Genomic DNA, 21,271 nt, shown 5'->3' on the forward strand with positions numbered 1-21,271 from the left:
AATTAAGAAAAATAAAACAATTCAAAAAGATTAGATACAATTTTATTTCCATTCTCGTGAAATGTTAATTATTAATTACATACTCTCCTGTATAACATTTAATTAATGTACGATGGCGTTTCCATAGTTCATCGTTTGCATATTTATGCTGGTGTGCACCACTTTGATTTCAGTCATTTTTTAAATTTTCCAAATTTATGAACTTAAACTTCCAACAGTTATAGCAATGTATTCCCGTCTAATATAAAGCTAGCTGATAAGGGACATGAAGTTTACTTAACGCCACTAACACTCTTATCTTAAATAAAGCATTTGTTAACAATTTCAAATTTCGTTTTGGATGACGAGTGTAAGTTTTGCCCCAGCTGATGTGGCGCCACAAGAACATGCATCGGTCTTGTAGCGCCCTCTATTGACTAAAATATGATTTGCAGTACTTGCTGTCAACAGTCCTCACTTCTCATGACATCCATCATCAATAATAACTTGATAACTAGATGCTTTGTGATCCAAATGGTCGTTATTGATTGCATACTTTCAGCTCAAACTGATCTATAAAATGCCCTCAGAATCAAGTGATGAGAATAAATACAATGAATCAGTCTTGTTACAGCCCAAAGTGAGAACGATCATAATTAGCACTTTAGAGATACTAAAATGAACGTAGCGAGTTGAGTAGTGCGAGTCTGAAACGCAGCGAGATGACCCAGAAAGTAAATACAATTAGAATTGACTCAAAACTATGTATACAGCCTGTTTTAAACAAAGTGCATCAGCTGCATTTCAATTTGAAATAAGAAACATTTCCAAATGATGATGATGAAACTTTATTCATTCCACAGCGGGGAAATTTACTTGTCACAGCAGCGGATACGAGTGCCAACATTTCAAAAAAGGTTAAATAACAGACAAGCACAAAGACCGCTCGCAGAGACGAAACCCAATTGTATCAGGTGCCACGCATGTTGTAGAGCAGGGGTCACCAACCTTTCTTAAACCGAGAGCTACTTCCTGGGTACTGATTAGTGCAAAGGGCTACCACTTTGACACACACTTCTGAAATAGCCAGTTTGCTCAATTTGGCTTTCACTATGTGTTATTATTTGAACATTTGGAGGAAGTAGTCTGGGTAATCTTTCCCACGCTCCCACTCCAAACCCAAGCGACAAATCTCATTCAGAAATTTCAAAAACATCAACCAACACACTATAGCACAGGACCTCCAGCTTCTCTCCTCCTCCTCTGCAACCTTTCCATCAGTCAGCAAGGCAGTGGACCATTACAATAACTCTTTGGCCAAACTTCTAGGTCTCCACGCCCCCCCAAAATAAAAAAACACTAACTTTTTCACGCTCAGCCCCCTGGTACACCAGTGAGCTGCGTCTGATGAAGTCAACTGGACGCATCCTGGAGCGTCGTCTCAAAGCCTCAGGACTGACTGTGCGCAAACAGGCCTCCAAAGAAAATCAAAAGGCCTACTCAAAAGCCCTTGGGACTGTACGTGCCCAGTTCTACTCCAATATCATAAACAATACCACTGGAAGTTGTGCTAAGTTCATCTTGTTTTTCCTTTTTAATTACTTCACTGGTTCTTTTATATCAAAAAAATTATTTTAGGTGTATTTACCTGACATGTTTCGGCGGGTTCTTCCACCTTCATCAGAGTGTCACTGATGTGGTTGTGACGCGTCTTTATCAGCTGATGGATGAAGGCGTGGCTCACCTGTCAGATTTGACAGGTAGCCAGGTGATTACAATGACACGGTAACAACACTACACGAACATTTAGATAATATACACGAACAGGAATTTGCCGCCAGAAAAAAACGACACATCGGGAAATGGGAGAGCCTCATCGCAAAAAAGAAGGCACACCCGGACCACACACACATCAACGAAAAATGGATTCACAATATGTCACGCCACAAACTCACCCAGGCAGAACGTAGCATACTAGCAAAAGGACTCAACTACGCGATCACACCCAAAAACATACCCGACGATGATTTCATTTAAGCCACGGAGTTAGCATGCGAAAAAAATACATAACCCAGGACAAAAAGCAGCACTACGCAATGAAGTTGCAGGTATATTAAAAATGGCTAAATCACCACCCAGTTATATTACAAAACAGGAAGCAAACGCAATGATCACACTAGCAAAAAATAAAGACATTACAATCCTCCCAGCGGACAAAGCAGAACAACAGTGATTACGGACACGGACACTTACGAAGAATCAATGCAACAGTTACTACAGGACGACGCCTACGAAGTACCGTAATTTTCGGACTATAAGTCGCGTTTTTTTTCATAGTTTTTGTGGGGGGGGGGGCGACTTATACTCAGGAGCGACTTATATACATATATATGGTTTTTTTTCCCACTTTTTTGGGCATTTTATGGCTGGTGCAACTTATACTCTGGTGCGACTTATAGTCCGAAAATTACGGTAATAAAAAAAGACCCAACAGAAGACAAGAAAAATAAACTCAAAGCATTACTCAAACCACTACTCATGGAAAATAAAATAGACAAACAGGCATACAATCACCTAATACCCACAGCAAACATCATCCCCAGAATCTATGGCACACCAAAAATCCATAAACCAGCTACACCTCTCCGCCCCATCGTGGACAGCATAGGGTCAGTCACATACAACCTTTCAAAAGCACTCACAGAAATAATAAAACCACTACTAGGACACATGGATCAACACTGCAAGAACTCGAAACAACTCGCCACAGAACTCACACACATAAAAAAGTACAGAAAGACGAAATGTTCATATCACACGACGTCATTTCACGCTTCACAAAAACGCCCACACGGCCCACCATACACATAGACAGACTATCAGCAGACAGGACACTCAAGAAACGCACAACTCTAACAGCACAGGACATCACCCAACTACTTCATTTCATCGCCACCTCCACATACTTTCAATACGGAAACACAATCTACAGGCAAAAAGAGGGATTCCCCAAGGGAGACCCTCTTTCTGCCATCATGTGCAATTTTTTTTATGGAGGATTTAGAACAGAAGGCACTCTTAACAGGCCCGGACACATACAAACCCACGCTATGGAGACGTTACGTCGACGACATTCTGGAAAAAACAAAAACAGGACATACACAACACCTCACAGACCATCTCAACACCACAGACACCAGCGGCAACATCAAATTCACTCATGAAGAAGAAACAGATCGATCCATAGCCCTTTTAGACATCAACATACACCACACAGACAACGGAGACATAAAAACAAAAGTACACAGAAAACCCACACACACCGACCAATACCTCCTCTGGACATCAGAACATCCCACTATACACAAACTGTCAGTAGTCAGAACACGGATCCGGAGGACACAACACAGGAAGAAAAATACATACAACACGCACTCAAAAAGTGTCAGTATCCACAATGGGCAATAACCAAAGGTGCAGAACAGGTAAAAAACAAAAAATACAAAACACAGGAGGAAAGAAAGAAAGAAAGAAACACGGAAACAAGAACCCAGTGGAATGGTGAAGTATGTGAGAGGAATTACGGAACGCATCAAAAGAGCCATGAAAAAATACAACATAAGCACGCCTATCAAACCACGTACAACACTCCGTCAGATACTGGTCCACCCAAAAGACAGAGTCAATCGGGAAAATAAATGCAATTCCATATACGAGATTCCATGCAAATCATGCAATAAATCATATATCGGGGAGACAGGGAGGAAGTTCATCACAAGAAAAACGGAACACAAGAAGGAATGTGAGAAGGAGACAGCAACGAGACAAACAAGAGCAATAAAACTACAAGCAGAACAGGAACACTACAAGTCAGCCATTACCGACCACTGTAAAAGAGAAAAACACATCATGGACTGGGAAAAGGCCAGAGTCATCCGCACTGAAGAAAACAAACATCAGCGTTGGATCAGGGAGGCCATTGAGATCCGCAAGCGGGGCACAATCACATCAGTGACACTCTGATGAAGGCGGAAGAACCCGCCGAAACATGTCAGGTAAAACCACCTAAAATCATTTTGTTTGATATAGAAGAACCAGTGAAGTGATTGATTGATTGATTGATTGATTGATTGATTGATTGATTGTGAAGGAATGGGGTCGAAATACAAAAAGTCCTGCCTAGCTACAAAAACAGATATGCTCGAACCTCATTGAATAAAGTACAAAAGCAGACAAGTATATTCACATATTAAAGCAATAAAAAATATTTTAAGCATATAATTATACCTACACACCAAATCAATAAAGAAGACAAAACTAGACATTTTTGATAGGTGGTAATGACAAAGGTTTTTATAACTTTATGATTGGATATATATTTCTGAGCACTTTGAAATAACAAATGTTTTTTGATATATTGCCTGAATAGCTTAATGACCCTTAAGGAACTGTTTAATGCATGCCCGATGATTCTCGAAATCACGGACACTGCCAAAGTCGTCTAAAAATGTTCAGTACTCGATTGTATCTTATCTTTTGACTAATGCTAGACGCCAGTTTTCGATGACTACTGAACGTTCTGGACAGAGGGAAATATTTTGCCTAACAAAGAAAAGATATGGTTGGAAGCATGATTAAACTAAGAATATGATGACGTGAGCAAGTACATGGAGTATCAAAAGAACAAACAAACAAAAACATGGTAAGTGGTGAGTACAAACTTTGCATAGTCAGGGAACATTAATAAATTGAGGATGTCACAGCCAAAAGCTGACATAATTCCGTACAAAATGACAAAATTGAAAGAATGACGAATGGATGAGGTGCGACAGAATGGAGCAGAATGTTTCCAGGAAGGTCACTTGGAGATAAAACCAGCAGGTGCCAGAGGGAGCCAGCCAAGAACCCGGCCAAAGATGATCGCCAAGGCCGGAAGACGGGATGGAAGACAACAGCCCCCACCCACACCGAATCGCCCATAATCAGCACCCACCCCCACGGATCCAGCTCTCGCCGAACCAGCACCCACTCCCATGGAATCAAAATCTACTGGGAACTTGCCCCGCCCCAAAGACTCATCACCCATCAAACTCGGCAAACTGTGCAACTGAATACAACCTGACCAAAGAACGTTGTCTTTTCTGAATGGAGACTTTCTGCTCTTGAAAGGCCCAGCGCTGTATTGTACTTTCCTGAAAACAGAGCTTTCTTAACGAGAATTGTGATTGGACTCAACCAACCTGTGTAAGTCTAATTTCTGCTTCAGTGTCTTAGCATTTTCCTAAATCTGAAGAAATCAAACGAGCACGCAGTGAGTAAATTGGATAACAGGTGATTGGCAATGGCTTTTGCCGTGAGGTGCAGATAGCGCGTTCCCTAAATTGTGGACACAATCCAACAATTGATTGATTGATTGTCTATTTCGAACATATTTAAAACTTAAAAAGATAGAAAATAAAACAAATAACACTAAAGTGTCATATGTAAGTCTGTACAACAAACAAACCAACAAACTGAGAAAAATCAATAGCAAAGAATGCTCGAAAAGGAGTAGGAAGAAGCATACCTTTTTAGATTCCTACCACTTTCTCAGTTTATCCAATAAACTAATGATTCAACGGATAAATCTACACACTTTCAACTTGTTATCCTGTTTTATTTTAGCTTTTGCCATTGGGCATTTTTAGTCCTTGCACCCGCTAAACAACATATTTTTGAACATTTTTTTTAAACTGGTGGATATTTGGACTTTGCTTGAGTTCCTCACTTAGACTGCTCCATAGTCTGCCTCAGCAACTCAGCCTGTCATCAATTATAACCCCAAGAAATTAGTTTTCCTGCACCCTTTCAATTTCAGTTCCATCGATTTCTATTCGTACCTTCTCTTTTCAATGAGATAAAGTATTGTATAAATATATTCCAGTTGAAAAAAATCTATAACGACAGAACAATAAGATTATATGGACAGCCGTAAGTGTCGACATTTCGATTTATATTTATGAATTTAGTTATTTCTTGTCTGGTTTGGCATATATTTTCTCGTGAGGTCTTTGGTTTGTACTTGATGAAGTTTTGCACTTATTATGTTGTTTTATTTTATTATTATGTGGAAGGGGGCAGGAACTATAAGATTTTCTTCATCTTGTTCCTTCTCAAGCCTAATTATGTAAATATGCGTTTACTTGCAATGACAGAGATAAATAAAATAAAAATATCAAAATAAACTCCACATGGATTTTTCTGTAAATAGGAATGTGTTTTGTATGGGGTTTTTTTAGAAGACAACAGAAAAAAGACCTGGTCTTTATCACAAATTTCTTGCTTATCCTTGCTAAATTATATATCCACAAGTGAAAATACAGTGACCAGAAACCTCATTTCAAACATTCTTATAATGAGACTCAAACTTTTATCAAATTGATCAGTAGCTTGCTTAACAAAAAAGCACTTAAAAAAAGCAACGTGTGATGCGGATATTACTTGTGGCATGTTGGCTCCCTCTAGCGGTATTTGGAAAAACTAGTGAAGTAAATACAATTAGAATTCACTGCACTTGTAAAACTGTTGCACTTCAATTTGAAATAAGAAACATTTCCAAGTATTTTATACAGTTGGAATGCGATGATTCAATCAAGCGTAGCACCCAAAAAAAGAAGACATCCCTTCAACCTTAATGGGGTTCATTCAATCCTGCTCAGAAGATTAGGTGCTGGCTGAGGGAGCATAAAAGAAAATACATTCAAGGCATTGGCATTTGTTCAAAACAGCAAGCGGAAGACGTCTCACTTACAAGCTGGAGCGTAATTGGCTGAAATGGAAGAGAAGCGAGAGGAGATTAGGAATCGCCACAAACGGAGCAAACATTTGTGTCGTCGTTCACCTTGTTGGCTTTTGGGACGCTTGGCCAGGAACACCCCCGCCGCCACCGCCATCGCCACCAGAGCCAGGACCACCAGCGGGACAGCGATGGCCACCGCCTTCTTCCTGTCTTCCTCTTCTTCACATGGCAACAAAACGAGACGCGTGAACGACTGTCGGCGTGACGCCGAGCCGTGTCCGACGCGTGGCTTACCCTGGATGCGCACGTTGCTCAGGATGCTTTTGGCGTGCAGCTTGGTGACCATCTCCTCCCGGACGCCATCCAGTTTGAACACGCATTCGTAGCGGCCCTCCACGGCGGGCGTTAGCTCCACCTTCAGGTCGGCCGTGGTCTGGAAGGTTCCGTCGTGGTTGGGGAGGGTCTCTCCCATCTCCACGTCCTCGTGGATCTGCTCGCCGTCCTTCCTCCAAAAGAGGTCCGACGTCCTGGGGTAGAAACCCGTGGCGTGGCAGGTGATTGGAGAGGAAGGCGTCTTCTGCAGGAGAGACACCGTGGGAAGCTCTGCGCGCAAAGATGGAGAGAAGAGTGGAGGATGTGCATGGAGGAAAAGAAACAACTTGAAAGAGCATGTGTGTGAGCTTGAAAGACGCAGAGAAGGCGTGAGAGGACAATGTACCGGTTCTGGTCAGGAACTCCCTCCCGTTGCTCACGTGCTTCTTCAACCGTAAAGGACACACCTCAGTGAAGTAATTCTTATTGTATTGATAATATCCGCCGTCTTGGTCCCACTTGAGTTTGGTGATGAAAGCTTGCGGATGTGCTGCGATCCAGCTCATCGTCTTCAGCTCAAATGATATGAAGTCTTCTCCATCGTAACTGTAGTGCTGCCAACCATCAACCTCCCCAGTCTCATCATTCCATTCACAGCCTTCTATCACCTGAAGCATGTGAACACCTGAAAGGATGGCGCACAAGATTCAGCGAGGACGATGATCAGAGAGAAGCCAGCAGTGACAAAAAAAGTGTCATTTGACGAGCAGAAGGTTGGACGTAAACAAACCTCCAGTTTGGTTGAAGCGCTTATTAAGGATTTCAAAGTCGACTTTGAAGACCTGCTCAGTCTGAATACTGCCCGCCGTCTCTCTCTCCCAGTAGTGCGGATCATCTTGTGTGATTTTGTCCACCCAGTCTTGTTTGGCTTTTGCTTTCCTGTGGTTGCTGTCAAAGTGCAGAATCTGAACGCCGTCAACATACGCGGCCTCCCAGTACTCTGGTAGCTTTGCAACTTGAGAGGCCGTCTCGAAACAATTGAGCGTGTGAATGACTGGAAGGCAAACACAAAAATGACACACATGACCAAATCCATCCATTTTCTGTACCGCTTAGTCCCCACAGGGGTCGCGGGCGTGCTGGAGCCTATTCCAGCCATCATCGGGCAGTAGGCGGGGGACACCCTGAACCGGTTGCCAGCCAATCGCAGGGCACACAGAGACAAACAACCATACGCACTCGCACTCACACCTAGGGACAAATTGGAGTGCTCAATTGGCCTACCAAGCATTTTTTTGGGAAGTGGGAGGAAACCGGAGTGCCCGGAGAAAACCCACGCGGGCCCGGGGAGAACATGCAAACTCCACACAGGGAGGGCCGGAAGGGGAATCGAACCAGCACCCTCCTAACTGTGAGGCGGACGTGCTACCCAGTGCGCCACCGAGCCGCCTCATGACCAAATCAATCTTCATATTTTCAATGATTCCGCCTGCAGTTGGATTTTTGCAGCATGGAAATGTCATGTTTCTCCAAACGCGTTGTTCCGCACAAACGTGTCAAACTTGAATTTGACAACCTGCCTTTGTTTTTCTCTCCCAGTTGCTATGTTCGATTTCATTGTGACGCCCTAAGCGAGATATTCGATGCCCCTCAGCAGTGATTGACATTCACTAATGAAAGAAATCGAATGACATAACTTTTGCCATTCTCCTTCATTTGCGCACAAAAAATCCAATAATTATATGAGACAATCCTTTTGTTCAGACGAGTGAAACACTTTTAGATGTTACCTGGTGACAGTTTCGATTGTGTCTCCCGTCTTCCTCACAGTCGAAACTGTCAGCAGGTAACATGTAAAAAAATGTCACTTGTCTGAACAAAAGAACTGCCTTATAGAATTTACTTATTATTTAAAAAATAATTTAAGGAGGCTATACAATGTTTTTTTTCTGAAAGATGAGACACAATTTTATTGCCATGACTGTGAAATGTTAATTATTAATTGCAAAGACTCCCCTGTACAACATTTCATTCTTGTTCGTATGCTTTATCACATTTCATCGATTGCATATTTATGCTGGGGCACATCACTTTGATTTGGGCCATTTTTAAGTTTTCCAACTTTATTACATTTATAATAATAGGTGTATTCCCGTATAACTCCCGTATAATTCCCGTATAACTCCGACAAAATGGGCGTTCAGGTGAAAGTTAAAATACCGACGCAACAGACGAGGGAAGAAACCGAAAGCAATAAACAATAATGACAGCGTCACTTCCAAATCAAGCGTCAATCTTTAGGAAAATAAACCGAAAAGTCCAACTTACCAGGCGTCACGCTGTATATTTGCACCGCCAAAACAAAGAATGCAAGTAAATTCATTCTGATCATCAAGTTGTTTCTCGATTTTCGTCAAGCAGGGAATTCCGTCAAAGTTGCGACTCGTCGTCCGAGAGGCGAACGCGGAACAACAGCGAAGCGCAGGACGCGCTTCGATTACCTCTCAGGCAAGCCAATTGGAGTTCAGCCCGGCGATGACGTCACTCAGTCCAACAGTATGTTAATAAACTGAGGATGGCTAAGAGTGTCGTGGTACACTCGACTGTCCTGTGTGCATGGACCATGAATTCGACTCCCGCATATGACTGTACGTGTGTGCGCGTCTTAAAAAATATATATATATATATATATATATATAAACCACGTGATGAAACAGCGCCGCCGCCTGGTGGGCTGCGTAACTACAACGTAAATTAAAGTTTGGCTTTCCGTGAAATCACGTGACCCTTGAAGGCTTTTATCATTGAAAATATCCATAAACTCTGCTTGATTGCTGAACGTAGGTCAACTTTGCCGCCATATTGCATGTGGAATAGTGGAGCGCTGGGTGAAAGATTCAACTATGGCCAGTTTTGTTACAAATCACTGATTGCCTACTCTGTTCTCACTTTTTAATTTGCCAAAAATAAATTAATAAAAATAAAACAATTCGAACAACTCGGGTATTTATTATTTATATAATATTCAGGAGGCTATGTAATGATTTTCTTGGAAAGATTAGATAGAAGCGCGGGACGCTTATATATATATATATATATATATATATATATATATATATATATATATATATATATATATATATATATATATATATATATATATATATATATATATATATATATATATATATATATATATATAAACATATTTCCTGAATGTATACTTTAGCTACATCTACATGTTACCCACAACACACACACACATATTTATATTTATATATATTTTCTGTATGTCATTTATACTATTAATTTAGTATTTACATGTTTGAAACTATTAGTTAATGAACTAAGGATAAGGTTTATTATACATTTATTGATACACCAAATATTTGTATGTATTTATGTTAAAAATTGACAGGGTTAGGGTTTCAAAGTAATGTTTCAAACTAGGGTTAGGATTTTAAACCAGGGTTTCAAACTAACTTTAAACCCTACTTTGAAACTTTGACCGTAGTTATGAAACCCTACTTTGAAACCTTGACCCTAGTTATGAAACCCTAATTTGAAACCCAAACCCTAATATGAAACCCTACTTTGAAACCCTAATCCTAGTTTTAAAACCTACTTTGAAACCCTAAACCTAATTTTAAACCCTACTTTAAAACCCTAACCCTAGTTTTAAACCTGAGCTTTAAACCTTACTTTGAAACCGTGTCCCTAGTATGAAACCCTACTTTAAAAACCTAAATCTAGTTTGAAACCCTAGTTTAAAATCGTAACCTTAGTTAGAAACCGTAGTTGAAAACCCTAACCCTAGTTTGAAACCGTACTTAACGAACTTGTTCAGTTCTTAGTCATCATGACATCACAAATGAAAAAAAACATCACCTTGTCCCTATTATTTGATTGATTGATAAAATGACCATGTGCAGAACAGCTTTTTGTTTTACCACGTTTTGTAATGATGTACAATGAACGTGCATTTTAAGACAGAACCACTTGTGACCACAAGATGGCGTTAGTCTGCGTCTCAAACTGGAGGGCGCTACCGAATTCATTGACCACATACAATAAAAATCTCTAAAGCAATGAAATGCCAATGACTTTTTTTTTTTATTGTTCCCAGCATAATTCAAAAAGACCTCTACCACAAAATAACCCCAATTTTAAACTCTAAATATAAGTTAAAACGCTACTTTAAAAGGCTGAATTTAAAACTCCAACCCTAGTTTGAAAATCTAATTAGAAACCATAACCCTATTTTAAAACCCTACTTTGAAACCCTAATTGTAGTCTGAAACCTTAAACCTACTATAAAACCTTACTCAGAAACTAGTTTGAAAATCCTCACTTATCTCTTACCTTTAAAAATGAGAAATCTATTATTTCTAATCAAGCCATTTTTATTACTCTTCATTTAGTTAGTTAGTTCACAATAGCTGCTTTGCGAAAATTGCACCAAAAAATAACTGTGAAATCAGTGGATCAGTTGACAGCCAATGTTACTCATTGAGATTAAATAAATAAATATGCATATGAACATAGAAAGTGTCCCCTGCCCCCGCCCCTCCCTTGAAAAAAGGAAATAACACAAGTGAAAGTAAAGAGGGCCCCGTGTCATAATCCTGTAGTTTCCACGGGTACTTACGCCAAAAAAAGACCACCACGACCTTTTTTTTTTTTTGGTTGACCTTAAAGAGTGGTGGGATTATTGTCCGCATTCAGAATCCAGTCATTTTCCTCCAGGAAGGTAGATAGCGACAGCTCTTCCGGGTACGGCTCCACCAAAGTTGTGTTTAAAGGGAAAAATCCGTCTGGAGTGTTGGGCGGAACGGGAATCGAACACGGCAGGGACTCGAGCCTTGGCGTTATCTGACTCGGCTTTAAGGTCCCATCGGCGTTGGTCTGCGCCGATATTAAAGCGTTCTTGTATTTATGCGGGACGAGCGGCGGCGCTCCTGGATCTTCAATGGGGAACATTTCAGATGTGACTGAGAGGATGTCTTCGGGGTGAAGCGTGGAGAAGGTGGACGAGGGCAATTCTACGCGGGCGTCATTGCTAAACAGCGAATGAGGAGCGTGTGTAAATAGGGAGGAAGGGACTAAATCAGATGAGGGCATTGGATGAGGGGTTTCACCAAGCTCCGCTTTGGAGGTGACAGACATGGAAGTCTGGAGGGCGTCCACCTGCACGGAACCTCGGAGGACACAAAAGGGCCGGTGGCGCTCCAGGGCGCTGTTGTAGTGCCGGATCTCTTTTTTTAACGCTTTGATTTCCTTTTCCAGGGCGGAATTCGAAGCTTCCAGAGTCAGGAGCTCCTAAGAGAGGGGAGAAAAAACAACAATATTAATTAAAAAAAAGATATTAAAAGTGAAGACAATTTGCAATTTTAGTAATGACACACGAATTTGATGCACAATTTGACTTTGCGGGCCACGTAAAATGATGTGGCGGGCCGTATCTGGCCCCCGGGCCTTGAGTTTGACACATGTGATGTACGCCAAGCTTTAATATATAAATATTTGGTTGTTACTTAAAGTATTTGTGGGGACTACTACCCTCTTACAAAAAAGTCATGTTGGGCTCTTGGGTAAAATTTAAGGATGAAACTACACACCATAACGTTTGAATGTCAACTTCTCTAAGTCAGTGTTTCTCAACCACATTGGTGTGGCGTGAGAGATGTTCAGGTGTGCCGTGGGAAATTGTCTCATGTCAATTACAGATCAGGAGAGCCAAACCACTGGTCACATGACCTGGTCAGCCACTTTCTAATGGCACACACACACACACACACACTGCGGTGGACATATTGACAAGGCAAATCAAAAGCCAATTGCTTAAAACCTGGTGGAGTTCGTCCGCCCTTTCTGTTTGTTTTTGCCGGCTCTTCCGGGCAGCGTCTCGGTTCTTCAGCCGTCTCTTGGTGCCCCTCTTGTTGGCCACCGCCTCGCACTCCTGCCAACAAGATTGCAGCGCAGCCGCCAAAGGCCGGATTTGTCGAAAGCGAATAGTTTATATGGTGTAAATGTTTATGATGTTTTTTACTTTTTGCGCTATGCTTGCTGGCTCCGTTTTGCTCCTCTTATTTATTGTGTTATCTGTTTATTTATTATTTATTCATCACTCTTACTGTTGATTGTTTGAATTTTTGCCTTCTCGTTTTTATATTGTGTCGCGTACTTGTATGTCTATCGTGTTATGTGTCTCGTCACCGTGGGATAGAGAAAAACGTAATTTCGGTCTCTTTGTGTGTTGTGACATGTGGAGAGATTGACAATAAAGCTGACTTTGACTTTGAGGTTCTACTGCAGGTTTGATCGGTCTTCCCAAACAACAGGACTTCCTGCAGCACAATCACATACTCACCTCTCCCCACAACTACTCTGTCCACACCTCTATCATCGCTGCCACCCACTCTCTCTCTTGCAGAGGCCGCGCCCGCACTCCAGGTCCGCGAGGAGGAAGTGCGCCAGATGTTCCGGAGACAAAAGACCAGGAAGGCACCGGGCCCAGACGGCGTGTCACCTTCCTCCTTGAAAGTCTGCGCTGAGCAGCTGGCGCCCACCTTTGCACGGATCTTCAACCGTTCTCTGGAGCTGTGTGAGGTGCCCTCGTGCTTCAAGAGCTCCACCATCGTTCCAGTGGCCAAGAAGCCCGCCATCACAGGTTTGAATGACTACAGACCTGTCGCACTGACATCTGTGGTCATGAAATATTTCGAGAGGTTAGTCCTGAACCACCTGAAGGATGTCATGGGCCCCCTGCTTGACCCCCTCCAGTTTGCCAACCGGGCAAACAGGTCGGTGGATGATGCGGTCAACATAGACTGCACTACATCCTGCACCACCTGGACACCCCAGGAACGTACGCCAGGATCCTGTTCGTGGACTTCAGCTCGGCGTTCAACACCATCGCTCCTGACATCCTCCAACAGAAGCTCACCCAGCTTGCGGTGCCTGCCTCCACCTGTCAGTGGATCACCAGCTTCCTGACCAACAGGAGACAGCGTGTGAGGCTGGGGGGCATCACATCTGACACCCGGACCACCAATACTGGAGCCCCTCAGGGGTGCGTCATCTCCCCACAGCTCTTCTCTCTCCTCAGGTGACTCTCCTGTGAAGCTCCTGAAGTATGCAGACGACACCACTCTCATCGGACTGATCCAGGACGGTGATGAGACTGCATACAGACAAGAGGTGGAGCGGCTGGTCCACTGGTGCAGCCAAAACCACCTGGAGCTGAACCCGCTCAAGACCGTGGAGATGACAGTGGACTTCAGGCGTGACCCTTCACCACTTTTACCCCTCATTATCCGCAGTAATACTATTCTCTCCACAGACACCTTCAAGTTCCTGGGAACCACAATCTCTCGGGACCTGAAATGGACCGGCCACATAGACTCTGTCCGGAAGAAGGCCCAGCAGAGGCTGTACTTCCTGAGACAGCTCAAGAATTTCAACCTGCCACGAGAGCTTCTGAAGACCTTCTACACTGCCATCATCCAGTCTGTCCTCTGCACCTCCATCACTGTCTGGTTTGGATCGGCCTCCAAACAAGACAAGCGCAGACTGCAACGGACAATCAGGACTGCAGAAAAGATCATTGGAATCAACCTCCCATCTATCCAAGACTTGTACCTGTCCAGGGCCAGGAAACGTGCAACGAACATCTCTAGAGACCCTTCTCAGCCAGGTTGCAATCTGTTTGAACTACTCCCCTCCGGACGGCGTTCTAGAGCTCGGTACGCCAAAAGCAGCAGACACAGAGACAGCTTCTTCCCCCAGGCTGTTGCTCTGATGAACTCACCACTCATAGAGTCTCAGAGTCATTACTGTGCAATAACATCCTGCTCTTCACACCTTTTTGAATTTGTCTCCACTGTTTTTGCCATTTTTCACATGTCCTGAGTGTTGTTAGTCACCTAAATGTTGAACAGAGGGTGTGTTTTACCGAAGTCAAATTCCTTGTTTGGCACGTTCAAACATGGCGAATAAAAACTCTTGAATCTTGAAAGAAGACGTATTCTTTATCATACATTTTTTGGTTCAATCATCGGCATCACAGTCTCGAAAGACCATAGATTTCTTGTGTCTAGGTGTTCTTTGCACAGCGTCTGCTGTGGCTGGTGAGTCCTATCCGTGAGAGACCGACACATCCACAGATGTTACAGATGTGAGCCGGATCCAGTGGAGGTGGGGGCATGGTGGCTTGCTGCTTCCTCAACTTCCTTTTCGTTTCTCGATGTTGAGCCAGGGTGATTTCGTAGGTCTGCAGCCCGTTTCGGAGAGCCTGTTGCCATTTGTGGCGATCCTGGGCGACGTCTTCCCAGATGCCTGGGTTGATGTTGAAGGATTTGAGGTCTTCTTTGCAGACATCCTTTTAGCGGAGCAGTGGGCGGCCTACTTGCCTTTTGCCTGATTTTAGCTCTGCATATAAGATGTCTTTTGGCATACGACCTGATCTTGGTTTTTGCTCTCAGTAGGGATAGGTTGAATAGCTTGCCGTCTGTCCTGGTGTGTAAGTAAACTCCCTCAGTTGATGTTCCGAAGGCTTGGCGCAGGAGGAGAGAGAAGAATATCCCAAACAGAGTGGGTGCCAAAACGCATCCCTGTTTGACACCACAGCGGATGTTAAAGGACTCAGAAGTGCACCCATCGTACTGAACAGTACCTTTCATGTCAGTGTGGAAGGACTGGAGGATGCTGACGAGTTTTGGCGGGCAACCTATCCGTTCCACCATTTGGAAAAGGCCGCTCATGCTCACCAGGTCAAAAGCCTTGGTAAGGTCAACGAAGGCCATGTAGAGAGGTTTATGTTGTTCTCTGCACTTCTCCTGCAGCTGTCTCAGGGTGAAGATCATGTCCAGAGTTGATCTTGTCTTTTTGCTTACACTTGCTAAATTATATATCCACAAGTGAAAATTCAGTGGCCAGAAACCTCATTTCAAACACTTTTACAATGATACTCAAACTTGTATCAAATTGATCACAAAAAAGCACTTAAAAAAAAAAAGCAACGTGTGATGCGGATATCACTTGTGGTTTGTTGGCTCCCTCTAGCGGTATTTGGAAGAACTAGTGAAGTAAAAACAATTAGAATTCACTGTACTTGAAAAACTATGTTGCATTTCAATTTGAAATAAGAAAAACTTCCAAATAGTTCATACAGTTGGAATGCGATGATTCAATCAAGCGTGGCACCCGAAAAAAGAAGACATCCCTTCAACCTTAGTGGGGTTCATTCAAGAAGATGAGGCGCTGGCTGAGGGAGCATAAAAGAAAATACATTCAAGGCATTGGCATTTGTTCAAAACAGCAAGGGGAAAACGTCTCACTTACAAGCTGGAGCGTAATTGGCTGAAATGGAAGAGAAGCGAGAGGAGATTAGGAATCGCCACAAACGGACCAAACGTTTGTGTCGTCGTTCACCTTGTTGGCTTTTAGGACGCTTGGCCAGGAATACCCCCGCCGCCACCGCCATCGCCACCAGAGCCAGGACCACCAGCGGGACAGCGATGGCCACCGTCTTCTTCCTGTCTTCCTCTTCTTCACATGGCAACAAAACGAGACACGTGAACGACTGTCGGCGTGATGCCGAGCCGTGTCTGACGCGTGGCTCACCCTGGATGCGCATGTTGCTCAGGATGCTTCTGGCGTACAGCTTGGTGACCATCTCCTCCCGGACGCCATCCAGTTTGAACACGCATTCGTAGCGGCCCTCCGCGGCGGGCGTCAGCTCCACTTTCAGGTCGGCCGTGGTCTGGAAGGTTCCGTCGTGGTTGGGGAGGGTCTCCCCCATCTCCACGTCCTCGTGGATCTCCTGGCCGTCCTTCCTCCAAAAGAGGTCCGACGTCCTGGGGTAGAAACCCGTGGCGTGGCAGGTGATTGGAGAGGAAGGCGTCTTCTGCAGGAGAGACACCGTGGGAAGCTCTGCCCGCAAAGATGGAGAGAAGAGTGGAGGATGTGCATGGAGGAAAAGAAACAACTTGAAAGAGCATGTGTGTGAGCTTGAAAGACGCAGAGAAGGCGTGAGAGGACAATGTACCGGTTCTGGTCAGGAACTCCCTCCCGTTGCTCACGTGCTTCTTCAACCATAAAGGACACTCCTCAGTGAAGTAATTCTTATTGTATTGATAATATCCGCCGTCTTGGTCCCACTTGAGTTTGGTGATGGAAGCTTGCGGATGTGCTGCGATCAAGCGCATCGTCTTCAGCTCAAATGATAAGAAGTCTTCTCCATCGTAACTGTGGTGCAGCCAACCATCAACCTCCCCAGTCTCATCATTCCATTCACAGCCTACCATCACCTGAAACATGTGAACACCTGAAAGGATGGCGCACAAGATTCAGCGAGGACGATGATCAGAGAGAAGCCAGCAGTGACAAATAAAGTGTCATTTGCCGAGCAGAAGGTTGGACATAAACAAACCTCCAGTTTGGTTGAAGCGCTTTTTAGCGGTTTCAATGTCGACTTTGAAGACCTGCTCATTCTGAATACTGCCCGCCGTCTCTCTCTCCCAGTAGTGCGGATCATCTTGTGTGATTTTGTCCACCCAGTCTTGTTTGGCTTTTGCTTTCCTGTGGTGGCTGTCAAAGTGCAGAATCTGAACGCCGTCAACATACGCGGCCTCCCAGTAATCTGGTAGCTTTGCAACTTGAGAGGCCGTCGTGAAATAATTGAGCGTGTGAATGACTGAAAGACAAACACAAAAATGACACACATGATCAAATCAATCTTCATATTTTCAATGATTCCGCCTGCAGATGGAACTTTGCAGCACTTGAAATTGGAAATGTCATGTCTCTCTAAACTCGTTCTTTCGCACAAACTTGTCAAACTTGAATTTGACAACCTGCCTTTGTTTTTTTTCTCCCAGTTATGTTCGATTTCAGTGTGACGCCCTAAGCGAGATATTCGATGCCCCTCAGCAGTGATTGACATCCACTGATGAAAGAAATCTAATGACGTAACTTTTGCCATTCTCCTTAATTTGCACACAAAAAAAATCTAATAATAATATGAGGCAGTCCTTTTGTTCAGACAAGTGAAACACTTTTAGATGTTACCTGCTGACAGTTTCGATTGTGTCTCCAGTCTTCCTCGCAGTCGAAACTGTCGGCAGGTAACATCTAAAAAAAATGTCACTTGTCTGAACAAAAGAACTGCCTTCTAAAATTTACATGATGACTCTTATCGAAATAATAATGTAACGAGGCTATACAATGTTTTTTTCTGAAAGATTAGACACAATTTTATTGCCATGACTGTGAAATGTTAATTATTAATTGCAAAGACTCCCCTGTACAATTTTCCATATTTCATCGATTGCATATTTATGCTGAGGCATATCACTTTGATTTGTGCCATTTTTAAGTTTTCCAACTTTATTACATTCATAATAATAGCGATGTATTCCCGCATAACTCCGACAAAACGGGCGTTCAGGTGAAAGAACTTAAAATGCCGACGCAACAGACGAGGGAAGAAACCGAAAGCAATAAACAATAATGACAGCGTCACTTCCAAATCAAGCGTCAATCTTTAGGAAAATAAACCGAAAAGTCCAACTTACCAGGCGTCACGCTGTATATTTGTACAGCCAAAACAAAGAATGCAAGTAAATTCATTCCAATCATCAAGTTGTTTCTCGATTTTCGTCAAGCAGGCTATTCGGTCAAAGTTGCGACTCGTCGTCCAAGAGGCGAACGCGGAACAACAACAACAGTTTACGAGCTTCGATTACCTCTCAGGTAAGCCAATTGGAGTTCAACCCGGTGATGACGTCACTCAGGATTGCCTGCAGCATGTGTTGCAATGAATGAATGAATGAATGAATGAATGAATGAATGAATGAATAAATAAATAAATAAATAAATAAATAAATAAATAAATAAATAAATAAATAAATAAATAAATAAATAAATAAATAAATAAATAAATAAATAGATAGAGAGAGAGAGGGATAGATAAAAAAAAACGTGTGTTGCATGTTTGCTCCGAACATTTAAAAAATTATAAAACTGATATATTTACCAAAACAAAAACAAAAATAGTTTGTAATGTAAAAGAAAGAATAGTGCCCTTCCTTTTTTAAGACGTTATATTTGTAGTCAAGCACCTGCGTTGAAGTTAGAAATGTTTAGTTTAGTTCGAGATAGAAGTTAGATTTTATTTATTTTTTATTTCGTAAATTGCAATGTGGCGGCTCGGTGGAACACTGGGTAGCATGTCGGCCTCACAGTTAGGAGGGTGCGGGTTCGATTCCACCTCTGGCCCTCCCTGTGTGGAGTTTGCATGTTCTCCCCGGGCCCGCGTGGGTTTTCTCCGGGCACTCCGGTTTCCTCCCACATCCCAAAAACATGCTTGGTAGGCCGACTGAGCACTCCAAATTGTCCCTAGGTGTGAGTGCGAGTGCAAATGGTTGTTTGTCTCTGTGTGCCCTACCATTGGCTGGCAACCGGTTCAGGGTGTCCCCAGCACGCCCGCGACCCCCGTGGGGACTAAGCAGTTCGGAAAATGAATGGATGGATGAAATTGTAATGCTTGGTCCTTGTGGAGATCTTTACCGTTTAAGAAATCAATACTACTCCTCAAAGGTAATTGATTATTTGTTCTTATATTGTCGTTTTCTGTTATTTCCCTCGTAGAAGAAACAAGAAGGGAGGGGGGGTGGTCCTGTTTGTTGGCTGTGACTTGAAATGCAGAGCACTTGAACGTATGACAATCGATGAATGCAAAACTGTTGATGATGAGTCTTTATTCCAAACATACCGTATTTTGCGCCCTATTAGGCGCACCGGGGTATAAGGCGCACCTTCAATGAACGGCCTCTCAACCACGAGATGGCCATGGACCGTCCCCGGTGGAAGAAAGCCATCTTGAGAATCCAGTCCAACCCAGCGGCGCCTGGAAAGCGGACTTCAAACCGATGATGATGTCTATTTGTGAAAGGGCCGATTGATCGGGAGGCAGAGAGGTGTCTGGGTGCATCGCAGAGCTGTGTCTTTGGCTGTCGCACTCACCACATTTCAACGATGCCTGACAATCCTTGGCAAGGTGGTTTGGGGCGCAGCATTTAAAGCAGCGTTTATGTTCTTTAAGAATGTCTTTTCTTTCCTGTAATGTTTTTGCTCCAAACGATCTGCATTTTTCCAATGGGCGCGTTTTCTTGCGCACAGGGCAATGACGAGCCGGCTCATTGTTTTCCTTTCCACCGTCCGTAGAGTTTAAGGCGTTTGCATCAGTGGTACCAGACACGTCTCTTTTGCGCACAGCAGTCTTAAATTCACTTGGCTTGAATGGAGCTTTCTCACCTTTGCTGTACGGCTGTCTACTGATGGACAGGTATGCGAGGTATGCGAGGCCAGGAAGATATCCGTCGTTTTTGGCTGCTAATAGCTCCATGAGGAGATCACTGAGCAATCTTCGCTTCGTGTTGTCTCTAGCAGACAGACAGTCTTTACCGAGCCACTTCACCAAGAGGTCCAGCTCCTCACTGTATGATAAACCTAAGCCTTGTGTTGCATTTAGGAATGAGGACTGCACATAATCTTCTGCTTCCTTTTCAATTTCTAATTCTTCTAAATCTATGTCTAGCCCAGCTCGTTGCCTTTTAATTTCCAACTGCTTCCTTGACTAGGCTACCTTGGTTGCCGCTGGTTCAGCCGAAGCTCTGGCTCTGGCAGCTGCCTCCAGAGCGGAATTGTAGGATGACGAGCGCTTGGAGGTAGCACTAGTCTCAATCGACTGTGGACTGATGACTTGGAAGATGAAGGTCGACATGAATTCTCTTCAAAGTCTACCGTCTCCGCGTCGTCGATTTGGCGGCCATGTTTGAATCTTTCGTTGTCACACTTCATCAGCCAGCCCAACTCATGTATAGAACACTTGAGCCAGGATTCAGAGCGTCTTGCTCCCTTTATTTCTGTTCAGTGTTAAACACAACGAGTGAAACTGCAAGTGAAACAACAAACACACTTACCGTTTTTTTCCGTGTATAGTGCGCCCCCATGTATAGTACGCACCCCTAAAAATGGCATGCTGATGCTGGAAAAAAGCTTGTACCCATGTATAATACGCACCCAATTTTTATGAATTTTTTAAAAAAAAAAAATTTTTTTTTTCTTTTTTAAGTCCCAATGACAGTCACACACGCAGGGAGGCAATGGGTCCCATTTTTATAGTCTTTGGTATGGTCT

General features: G+C 43.3%; 4 protein-coding genes across 4 annotated transcripts in view; 1 reads left to right on the forward strand and 3 right to left on the reverse strand.

Moving 5' to 3' along the window:
- Nucleotides 1-2,378: 2,378 nt before the first annotated feature.
- Nucleotides 2,379-21,271, forward strand: part of LOC133159647 (uncharacterized) — a 51,948-nt gene continuing 33,055 nt past the window's right edge. Inside the window, exon 1 of the mRNA XM_061286856.1 lies at nucleotides 2,379-4,034. The gene's annotated coding sequence lies outside the window, so the exon portion shown is untranslated. The remainder of the gene's footprint in view (nucleotides 4,035-21,271) is intronic.
- On the reverse strand, nucleotides 6,281-9,703 carry LOC133159710 (BOLA class I histocompatibility antigen, alpha chain BL3-6-like). The gene is made up of 7 exons (XM_061287011.1): nucleotides 9,398-9,703; nucleotides 7,860-8,123; nucleotides 7,476-7,754; nucleotides 7,052-7,360; nucleotides 6,860-6,976; nucleotides 6,770-6,787; nucleotides 6,281-6,692 (listed from the first exon to the last, which is right to left on the reverse strand). The coding sequence occupies exons 1-7, from the start codon at nucleotides 9,459-9,461 to the stop codon at nucleotides 6,682-6,684; spliced, it is 1,062 nt and encodes a 353-aa protein (XP_061142995.1). The 5' UTR covers nucleotides 9,462-9,703; the 3' UTR covers nucleotides 6,281-6,681.
- Nucleotides 11,452-16,260, reverse strand: LOC133159756 (fos-related antigen 1-like; the record flags this gene model as incomplete). Its single annotated transcript, XM_061287107.1, has 3 exons — nucleotides 11,452-12,388; nucleotides 12,918-13,028; nucleotides 16,240-16,260. Coding segments are annotated over 3 exons (759 nt in total), but the record flags the coding sequence as incomplete, so codon positions are not given.
- LOC133159699 (BOLA class I histocompatibility antigen, alpha chain BL3-6-like) lies at nucleotides 15,079-18,807 on the reverse strand. The gene is made up of 7 exons (XM_061286974.1): nucleotides 18,646-18,807; nucleotides 17,502-17,765; nucleotides 17,118-17,396; nucleotides 16,694-17,002; nucleotides 16,502-16,618; nucleotides 16,412-16,429; nucleotides 15,079-16,334 (listed from the first exon to the last, which is right to left on the reverse strand). Exons 1-7 carry the CDS (start codon nucleotides 18,707-18,709, stop codon nucleotides 16,315-16,317), a joined length of 1,071 nt encoding a protein of 356 aa, XP_061142958.1. The 5' UTR covers nucleotides 18,710-18,807; the 3' UTR covers nucleotides 15,079-16,314.

The sequence above is a fragment of the Syngnathus typhle genome, linkage group LG1 (assembly GCF_033458585.1).
Source record: "Syngnathus typhle isolate RoL2023-S1 ecotype Sweden linkage group LG1, RoL_Styp_1.0, whole genome shotgun sequence".
Taxonomy (NCBI): Eukaryota; Metazoa; Chordata; class Actinopteri; order Syngnathiformes; family Syngnathidae; genus Syngnathus; species Syngnathus typhle.

Excerpts from the sequence above, each read along its gene's own strand:
- LOC133159699 (XM_061286974.1), bottom strand. The coding sequence starts at position 18,709 with ATGATTGGAATGAATTTACTTGCATTCTTTGTTTTGGCTGTACAAATA. Across the intron at positions 17,003-17,117 it reads GGAGTTCCTGACCAGAACCG|AGCTTCCCACGGTGTCTCTC; the intron begins GTACATTGTCCT and ends CTTTGCGGGCAG. Across the intron at positions 16,619-16,693 it reads GAGCAACATGCGCATCCAGG|AAGAGGAAGACAGGAAGAAG; the intron begins GTGAGCCACGCG and ends TGCCATGTGAAG.
- LOC133159710 (XM_061287011.1), bottom strand. The coding sequence starts at position 9,461 with ATGATCAGAATGAATTTACTTGCATTCTTTGTTTTGGCGGTGCAAATA. Across the intron at positions 7,361-7,475 it reads GGAGTTCCTGACCAGAACCG|AGCTTCCCACGGTGTCTCTC; the intron begins GTACATTGTCCT and ends CTTTGCGCGCAG. Across the intron at positions 6,977-7,051 it reads GAGCAACGTGCGCATCCAGG|AAGAGGAAGACAGGAAGAAG; the intron begins GTAAGCCACGCG and ends TGCCATGTGAAG.